Here is a 10282-nt window from a genome sequence, read left to right as displayed (position 1 = left end):
GATCCAAAGGGGCATGTGCACCTGAATGTTTATAGCAGCAGTGTCCAATAGCCAAACTATGGAAAGAACCTAGATGTCCATCAACAGATGAATGGATAAAGAAGATGTGGTATACACACACACACACACACACACACACACACACACACACACAATGGAATACTATGCAGCCATCAAAAGAAATCTTGCCATTTGCAAAATGTGGGTGGAACTAGAGGGTATTATGCTGAGCAAAATAAGTCAATCAGAGAAAGACAATTATCATATGATCTCTCTAATATGAGGAATTTGAGAGGCAGGATGGGGGTTGGGGGGTAGGGAAGGAAAAAATGAAACAAGATGGGATCAGGAGGGAGACAAACCATAAGAGACTCTTTTTTTTTTTTTTTTAATTTTATTTTTTATAAACATATAATATATTTTTATCCCCAGGGGTACAGGTCTGTGAATCACCAGGTTTACACACTTCACAGCACTCATCATAGCACATACCCTCCCCAATGTCCATAATCCCACCCCCCCACCCCCCTCCACCCATTAACCCTCAGTTTGTTTTGTGAGATTAAGAGTCACTTATGGTTTGTCTACCTCCCAATCCCATCTTGTTTCATTTACTCCCATAAGAGACTCTTAATCTCACAAAACAAACTGAGGGTTGCTGGGGGGTGGGGGGTTAGGGAGAGGGTGGCTGGGTTATGGACATTGGGGAGGGTATGTGCTATGGGGAGTGCTGTGAAATGTGTAAGCCTGATGATTCACAGACCTGTACCCCTGGGGCAAATAATACATTATATGTTAATAAAGATAAATTTTTAAAGGCATTTGACAACACCCTCTCATGATTAAAAACACTTAGTGAAATAGGAATAGAAGGAAGCTACTTAAATGTGATAAAGCCATGTATGAAAAACACACAGCAAACATACTCAGTGGTGAAAGACTGAAAGCTGTTTCTCTAAGATCAGGAACAAGGCAAGGATACCTGCTTTTACCATTTCTATTCAATACAGTTATTAGAAATACTAGCTAAAGGAATTAGGCAAGAAAATAAAAGGCATCCAAACTGGAAGGGAAGAAATAAAATTTGTTTGCAGACCATATGATCTTACCTATAGAAAACCCTAAGGACTGAACATAAAAACTCTTAGAAGTAATAAATAAATTCAGCAAAGTAGCAGCATATAGAGTCAACATAAAAAATTAGTTGCATTTCTATACACAGACAATGAACAATCTGAAAAGGAATTCCATTTACAGTAGCATCAAAGAGAATAAAATGCTTGAGAATTATTTTAACCAGAGAGATGAAAGATTTGTAAAACTATAAAGTTTATAAAGCATGGCTGAAAGAAAATAAAGAAGATAAAAATAGATGGAAACACTTCTCATGTTCATGGATTTAGGAGACTTAATGTTGTTAAAATGTCAGTACTACCCAACATGATCTACAAATACAATGCGATGTTTGTCAAAATTCCAATGACATTTTTTGCAGAAATAGAAAAACCCATACTAAAACTCACATGGAATCTCAAGAGACCCTTAAATAGCCAAAACAATATTTTTTTAAGATTTTTTATTTATTTATTTGACAGCACAAGTAGGCAGAGCAGGAGGGAGAGGGAGAAGCAGGCTCTCTGCTGAGCAGGGAGCCCCATGTGGGGCTCCATCCCAGGACTCTGGGATCATGACCTGAGCCAAAGGCAGCTGTTTAACCAACTGAGCCACCCAGGCGCCCCCAAAATAATATTTTAAAAGAAAAAAACCTGGAAGACTCAAAGTTCCTAATTTTATAATTCACTACAACAGTACAGTAACCAAAACTAGTATTGGCATAAAGACAAATATGACCAGTGGAATACAAAACTATAATGAGATATCTCCTCACACCTGTCAGAATGGCTAAAACCAAAAAACAAACAACCAGTGTTGCCAATGATGTGGTGAAAAAAGGAACTCTCATGCACTATTGGCAGGAATGCAAACTGGTACAGCCATTGTGGAAAACAGTTTGGAGGTTCCTCAAAAAAATTTAAATTAGAACTATCCTATGATTCAGGAATTACCACTTCTGGGTATTTATCCAAAAATACGAAAACACTAACTCAGGGATGCCTGGGTGGCTCAGTTGGTTAAGAATATGCCTTTGGCACGATCCCAGGGTCCTGGGATCGAGTCCTCCTTTGGGCTCCTTGCTCAGTGGGGAGGCTGCTTCCCCCTCTTCCTGCAGCGCCCCCTGCTTGTGATCTCTCTCTGTCAAATCTTAAAAAAAAAAAAAAAAAAAAACCACTAACTCAAAGGTATACATGCACCCCTATATTTATTGCAGCACTATTTACCATAGCCAAACCATGGAAGCAGCCCAAGTGTCCACTGATGAATGGATAAAGAGGTGGTATGTATATACAATGGAATGTATATACAATTAAGCAATAACAAAGAATAAAGTCTTATCATTTGCTACAACATGGATGGAGCTGGAAGATATGCTGAGCAAGATAAATCAGTCAAAGAAAGACAAGACCATATGATCTCACTCATGTGGAATTTGAGAAACAAACAAGTAAAGGAAAAAAACCAAGAAACAGACTTAACCGAAGAGAACAAACTTTTGGTTATCAGAGGGGAGGTGGGTGGTAGGATGGAGGAAATAGGGGATGGGGATTAAACAGTACACTTATCATGATGAAAAAAATTTAAAAGACCAATGGAGTAGAATAGAGAGGTCAGAAGTAAACTGTTACATATGTGATTTTTTTTTTTTTAACAAGGATACAAAACCGTTCAGTGAGGGAAAGTGCAGTCTTCTCAACAAATGATGCTGGGGAAATTGGGTATCTACGTGTAAAAGAATTAAGTTGGACCCTTACTTAACACCATATACAGAAATTAACTCAAAATGGATCAAGGACCTAAATGTAAGATAATAAAACTCTTAAAAGAAAACATAGGACATGGAACACTGGGTGTTATACATAAACAATGAATCTTGGAAACACTACATCAAAAACTAGTGATGTATCGTATGGTGACTAACATAACACAAAATAAATTTTTTTAGAAAGGGACAAAAGCTTTACAACATTGGATTTGGCATTGGTTTATTGGATATAACACCAAAGGCAGAGGTAACAACAACAAAGATTAGTTTCCATAAATATTTTATTTTTTTTTTTTAATATTTTATTTATTTGAGAGATAGAGCACAAGGAGGGCAGAGGAAGAGGGAGAAGCAGACTCCCAGCTGAGCAGGGAGCCCAACATGGGACACAATCCCAGCACTCAGGGATCATGACCAGAGCCGAAGGCAGTCAGTGGAGCCTGTGACTTTTGATCTCAGGGTTGTGAATTCAAGCCCCATGTTGGGTGTAGAGATTACTTAAAATCTTTAAAAAATAATAAAGTTTTGTATATCAAAAGACACGGTCTACAGAGTAAAAGGGCAATCCACAGAATGGGAAAAATATTTGCAAATCATTTATCTAATAAGGGATTAATATCCAGAATATTTAGAGAACAAAAAAATAAATAAATAAAAAGACAATTCAAAAATGAGGAGAGGACTTGAATGGACCCTTTTTCCGAAGAAGATACAGCCACAGCCAATAAGCACATGAAAAGATTCATAGAGTTACTATATGATCCAGCAATTCTATTTCTATGGGCTGCTTTTTTGAAGAGGTACTTGTACGTTCATGTTTATGGTAGCATTATTCCCAATAACTAAAATGTGGAAGAAATCAAAGTGTCCATCAGTGAATGCTGATAAGCAAAATATGGTACATATATACAAAGGAAGGAAATTCTGCAGCATGTTCATGGATGATGGTTGCGGGCATTATGCTCAGTGGAATTAGCCAGTCACAAAAAGACAAATACTGTATGATTCCACCTTTATGAGGTACTCAGAGTGGTCAGAATCATTTTTAAATAGGAATAGAATTTTGGTTTTACAAAACAAACAATTGTAGGGTTGGATGGTGGTAATGGTTGCACAACAATATGAAGATACTAATGCTAGCGAACTGTACACTTAAAAATGGTTAAAATGGTAACTTCTATGTTATGTATATTTTTTCATTATTTTTAATGAATCTTTCAAAATCCATGTAAATGTGCCACATTAAGAGATTTTAGGAGTAAAAGCATAGGATCATTTTAATAAATGCAGGAAAAGCATTTAATAAAATAAACATTCATTTATGACAAAAAAAATTTTTCAGACTGAATAGAAGGGAACTTCCTTTATCTGATAAAAGGTCACTTACAGAATATCAAAGCAAATGTCATACTTAATGAAAAAATATCGGAAGCATTCCCTTTAAGTTGGGAACGAACTCTCATATACCAATCATCCAGCTGCAGCAATAATTATCAGCTGTGACCAATCTTGTTTCATCTATCTCCCTACCCCCTACCCATCCACACCAGATTATTTTGACACAAACCCCAGACATTATATGATTTCATCCCTATATTTCAGTATATATTTGAAAGATAAGAATTATGTTATTAGAAAATATCTTTCATGTCACACTTAAAATGATTTTTTATATCATCAGATAGTTCTAATTTTCCTGATTGTCTCATCAGTTTTGCTTATGTTTTGTTTTGTTTTGTTTTTTTTTCAATTTATTTGCCTGAATCAAGTTCCAAATAAGATCTGTTTGTGACAGTTGGTTGTTAATTCTTTTAATGTATAGATTCTCCCTCCATATCTTTTTTTTTTTTTCCAGTTTATTTGTTAAAGAAACCACGTCATTTCTTCTGCAGAGTTCTCCCCAGACTATATTTTGCTGATTGCCTTCTCATGGTGTTGTTTCATATGTTCATGTATTATCTTTGTTATCCGTAAATTGGTAGATAGATCTCTAAGCTCTATCTTAATATGAAATTTTCATCAAAGTGAAAAACATGAAATTAATGCTTAGTTTTTTTGGCTGCCTTGAGCCAGTGCAAAAATTTGTTGAAACCCTCTGTCAATCCAAGCATAAAGCTTAATATAACTAAAGTGACTGAATCTAATTTTTTTTTTAAAGATTTTATTTATTTATTTGACAGCGAGATCACAAGTAGGCAGAGAGGCAGGCAGAGAGAGAGGAAGGGAAACAGGCTCACTGCCGTGCAGAGAGCCCGATGCAGGGCTCGATCCCAGGACCCTGGGATCATGACCCGAGCCGAAGGCAGAGGCTTTAACCCACTGAGCCACCCAGGCGCCCCTGAATCTAATTTTTAATGACGTTCATATTCTCAACAGAGCTCAGCTTTTCATGGTTTTATGCTTTATGTGTATCTTCTTCTTTGTCATCTTTTTTCAAAAAGGATTATAATGTACTAATTGCTAATTTCTAAATTTATTTGCATAGGGAAATGAATAAGCGTCTAACAGAAGAACAAGCCAGAAAGACATTTGAAAGAGCCATGAAACTGGAACAAGAATTTACTGAACATTTTACAGGTTGGCATCATGTATGTCTGTGCCCTGACAGAATTTTGATTTGGAGCCATATAAACTGACCCATTGAACTTTGAACTATGCCCACATCTACCAGTAATTAATTACATGGCTAATACTATATATTAATACTATGTAATTAATACTGTGGTTTTCAGAATAATTCATCTAACCTAGGCAGTGGTGATGAGGAATCTTAAAAGTTAGTGTTTCTTAAGTGGTTCATTAGGACATATTAGAATGGAGAAAAATAGATTCAGACTTGATTTCTTCTGTGAAAATGACTTTTCTGATCTTATGCTTTATAAATTTTGATCCATTTTAGAATATTATTTGTTTTAAAAAAAAATGAGTGGTTAGCAATTCCCAAATAATCTCTCATTCATTTTGTCCTTTAAATTATTCTTCACACTAAGTACATCAAATGCCATGGTGGTGTAACCCATGTGCTTTTTTTCTTTTTTTTTTTTTAAATAATTTCAGACTTACAGAACATTCACAAGAGTAATACCAGCAATTCTCATACACTTTTCACCCATATTTTCTAAATGTTAACATTTTACCACATTTCATTTTTTTCTGAAACATTGAAGAGTAAGTTGCAAGCAGATGCCCTTTTGCCTCTTAAATACTTCGGTGTATATCTACCAAATATGCAAAAGCAAAAATCACCAAATCTCACCTTTTGATCAATATTTAAAATTAAAATTCTTACATTTTTCAAGTAGGAAAATTACTGAAATGAGTGCCTATTACTAAGCAAACAATACGTAAATGGCCTTTTGCTGGATGAGTAACTAATTCTAAGATTTCACTTCTGTTTCACCAATAATTGTTACTGTAAAGATAGACAATTAATGGAGTTTCTAATTTTGTTTAATTATTACAGCTATTGTACAGGGAGATACGCTGGAAGACATTTATAACCAAGTGAAGCAGATCATAGAGGAACAGTCTGGTCCGTACATCTGGGTTCCAGCAAAAGAAAAGTTATGAGGACTGATGTTTCTCTGTTTCTCTTTTCCACGATCTTATTTTCTCTGACACTGCTTTGCCCTTTCCTTTTGGAGTCTGTCTACAATACTCCTTCCACATTGAATCATATCCCACTCATCATTGTCTGCAGTTGTGCTTAGTTTTGACATGTAGGGTCTCCTTCAAGTTGTAGCATCTGTATTATTCTATGTCACTATTGGTTTGTGGCCATTTTTCAGAACTGAAGATGGAATGGCCTGACCAGCTATTAAGGATTTGGGGAGACTGGGAAATTGTGGTAAAATTCCTTAATGTTTAAGGGAAAGTAACTTTAAGAGATTTTCAGAAAAGCTTTATATACATTCTTTTCAAATTTCAGTATAAATGAAAGAAAAGTGTTAATCAGTGATTTAGTAAACTTTGAGCAACAGTGCACGCTTAACTTTAATAGCATGGTTTGGCCAATATATTAACTTTCAAGTCCTTATCTCAATTGACTTGTGTTATCCAAACAAATATTTCATTATAGACAAATAAGAAAAATACGTTTTTTAATTTCAAAATTAATGTCTGCATTAACTTTCATAATTTCACAAAGGGATATTCATTTTTCAGAAGAGTTCTTCATGTCTCATTGTTTGAGGGTTTTTTTTCTCAATACATTTGCTAGGAATAGCGGTGTTATAAATGTTTTTAATCTACTTGTACAACACTATTTATAGTGTCTTAAAAAAGTTGTTCATACATAATGATCATCACATTTTCTGAATTGCGGCCATGTTTAGGTGCTAGGGGAGCTCACCTTTTACACATAAGGTTGAGGAAATTTCATAGACATAAATACAGACAGAACAGACATTACAGTGATGATGTAGTAATCATTATGGCAATGGAAAAGGAGTCCAATTCATAGTCTAAAACTTTAAATGTATTCTTAGGGATCAGATTTTAATGAATATTTTACCCACAGTAACTGCCTATTTTGTTATAATAAAATATATATATATATATATATATAAATATATAAAACTTTCTTTAACTAAACTCTGTAACTATGGGAATTATTTTCTTTACATAGTTGCACACACACACACACACACACAAACATATATATATATATTTAAAATATATTTTTTCTTTTGCCACCTACTCTTAACTTTTTGTTTGGTTTTTAAATTAAATATTAATTGATTACACTTTATCTTCCTTAATCATGTGAACTGAAAATGGGGGTATGGTGGTTGTGGAAAGAAACCTTTAGGGAAATTAGATTACGTACAGAAGTATAGGCGTGTTCTCCTCTTTTCTACAAAAGTTTTCAAATGGTTCCTGGTTCTGTTTTGAGGTTTTTTTTTTTTACTGTTGTTCTTGTCATTGGGTTTGGATTTGGTCTTCTGCCTCTCCTTCCAGTTCTCCTTTCACTAATAGGCAAATAAGCAAAAGCCTCATGTGTGTGTTTTCCCCTCAGACTGCACACCTTTCACCTCTTGTAGCTGCTCTGCACTAGAGTTGCACAGATCTTCATGGACAGCAATTTTAAGAAATTTTAGTGAAAGGTAGTTATGATTTCAGAAATCAGCTTCTCTGGTCTTTTAATGTTTGGCTTCCCTTTGCTTTTTTGGAGTTGTTTATTAAATATGTGTTTTTGACAGCCTCCTCATTACAATTCTTAAATGAGTACTGGTTTGTAAAGGATTATCAACATTATCCATTCCATTTATGAGAAAGAGGAGAACAGCTAATAAACTTTGTTGTAAAATCCATATGTTAAATGTGTCTTGAATTCTGAAAGAATATATTGTTTACAAGCAAACATTTTCTGGAAACAACTTGGAGCATCGTGTAATTTATAAACTGGATTCATGGGCCATTAGGGAATCTGATCAAATTTTCTTCGGTAGGTCTTGGAATTGAGTATGTTAACACATTGAAATAAATACTATGGCAATAACAATAATTATACTAGGTTGTTACCAAACATAAAACGACTAGAAGAAAATTATTGTAAAATAATCTCAAGAGTCCCAGAAATCATTCTACAGCAAGACCCCAGCATAAGCCATTTTGAAATATTTACTGGTTACATGTTCTAAAATATCAAGAGGTTATAAAAATGATGCCATTTATCTGTTACAATGTGTATTACATTGCTTTTGGATGTCCTTGTTAAGTGATGTTTTTGTAAGAAAACAACTTTTGTTCAGCTTTCTAGATTGTATAGAATTATTAATAAAAGTACTAATTGCTTAGTACTACTGTGTAACAGCTTTAGTATATTATCATTTAATTTTAAAAGATAAGAATTTAAGAATTACTAGCCCAAAACTAAGGCTTAAATGAAATCACTTGCCCAAGATGACTTAGCTCTAATAAGTGGCAGTGCTTGGTATTTGCTCTGCCCCATGTTCTTTCTAATATATTAATGCTGCCTTGTTTTTCTCAGCCCCTACTATGTAAGGCACTATGACTCATATTATGTTAGTGCCCCTTTATAGAGACACCCCTAGATGAGGTCCTTGCCCGGAGTCACACAGTAAGTAAGGGCAGATCCATAGAACAAGTCACTTCATATCACAGCTGAAAGAAATGTTTCTGGGAGACAGATCAGCCCAGCACCATCACAGTGACATACAAAAAACTTCTTTGGAACCAAAAATGGGGAGGCGGGGCGGGGGGCAGAGGAATGGAACAGTGTTCGTTAGGGGGAAAGTCCATTAGTCTGATACAGAGAGAATAATAGTATTTCAAATCTTTATAAGATATTCCATATTTTTACTATGCTTCTTAATATTTTTGAGTTGGCAAAAATTAAAATGCCTCCTAAATGTGACTACACATTTCTGGTTGCTTTTCTATTTCGCATCTTCCCAGGGCTTTTCAAAAATGATGGAAACAAGCTTTCAGGAGAGACTCTCACACCAGGTAACCCACTACATAGTATTTAAATTCCAAGATAGCAATTTGGAGGCTTACTCATGAGAAAAATTTGTTTACTAAAGCATTAGAGTAAACAGTTTACTTCCAAAATTCTGTCTGGAGTACTCCTAATTTACATGTGGTAAAACAAGCCCAGAGATCCCCATGTCTTAACCAAAGTTATACTACAAATCAGGAAGAGAGCCAGGATTAGAACCTTTGATTCCAGGATCCTGAGACAGTGGTTTTTCTACCATCCAGTTCCTTTTCTTCCCATGCTATAAGCTGAATTTAGTGGGTTATTCAGTCCCTCAGGGTTTGAATTACTCATTAAAAGTAAATATCTATAAACTTAAAAGATTTTATTGAGGTGCTTCAGTTTGAAAGATACCAGGGGAAAACAACAAATGTCACTTTTCTGACCTAAGTTTAGATTATCTGGTGTTTTAGTCCAATGTCAAAGATTCCATTTATGTTCCTCCAGAATTGTACAGTATAGCTTCTACTGGCTTTGACAGTGGAGTACTGTAATGTGAAGGATGTAGGCTATGGAATCAGAGCTTGACTTAAATACCAGCACCACCACTCACTGGTTATGTAACTAACCTTGGACAAGTCATGTCATCACTCTTTCTGTTTACTTATCTCTAAAATGGAGATAGATACTGAGAGCACCTGGGTGGCTCGGTCAGTTAAGTGTCCCAAGTCTTGGTTTTGGCTTGGGTCATGATCTTGGGGTCCTCGGGTTGAGCCGCAGCAGGCTCCGTGCTCAGTGGGGAGTCTGCTTCTCTCCCTCTTCCCCTCCCGCCTGCAGGTGCGTTCGCTCTCATACACACACAAATAATATAGAGATACTTTAAATAAGAAAGGAGCTTAGCACACTGTGCATTCTAAAAGTTAATTCCCTTTTCCTTTAGAATCAGAAGCCTGAAATTG

General features: G+C 35.3%; 1 protein-coding gene across 6 annotated transcripts in view; it reads left to right on the top strand.

The window, feature by feature from the left end:
- The window catches only part of LOC111155042 (discs large MAGUK scaffold protein 1), a 263035-nt gene extending 254576 nt beyond the window's left edge, over positions 1-8459 (top strand). For all 6 annotated transcript variants that reach the window (XM_022515066.1, XM_022515065.1, XM_022515064.1 and 3 more), the window contains 2 exons: positions 5367-5458; positions 6345-8459. In XM_022515066.1, coding sequence (XP_022370774.1) covers positions 5367-5458; positions 6345-6451 — 199 coding nt within the window. In that variant the 3' untranslated portion in view covers positions 6452-8459. The remainder of the gene's footprint in view (positions 1-5366; positions 5459-6344) is intronic.
- The last annotated feature ends 1823 nt before the right edge of the window (positions 8460-10282 follow it).

Source organism: Enhydra lutris, unplaced genomic scaffold (assembly GCF_002288905.1).
Source record: "Enhydra lutris kenyoni isolate GAN:26980312 unplaced genomic scaffold, ASM228890v2 scaffoldscaffold39, whole genome shotgun sequence".
Taxonomy (NCBI): Eukaryota; Metazoa; Chordata; class Mammalia; order Carnivora; family Mustelidae; genus Enhydra; species Enhydra lutris.
Note: the sequence above shows the minus strand (reverse complement) of the source record. Positions and strands in the feature narration are given on the sequence as shown.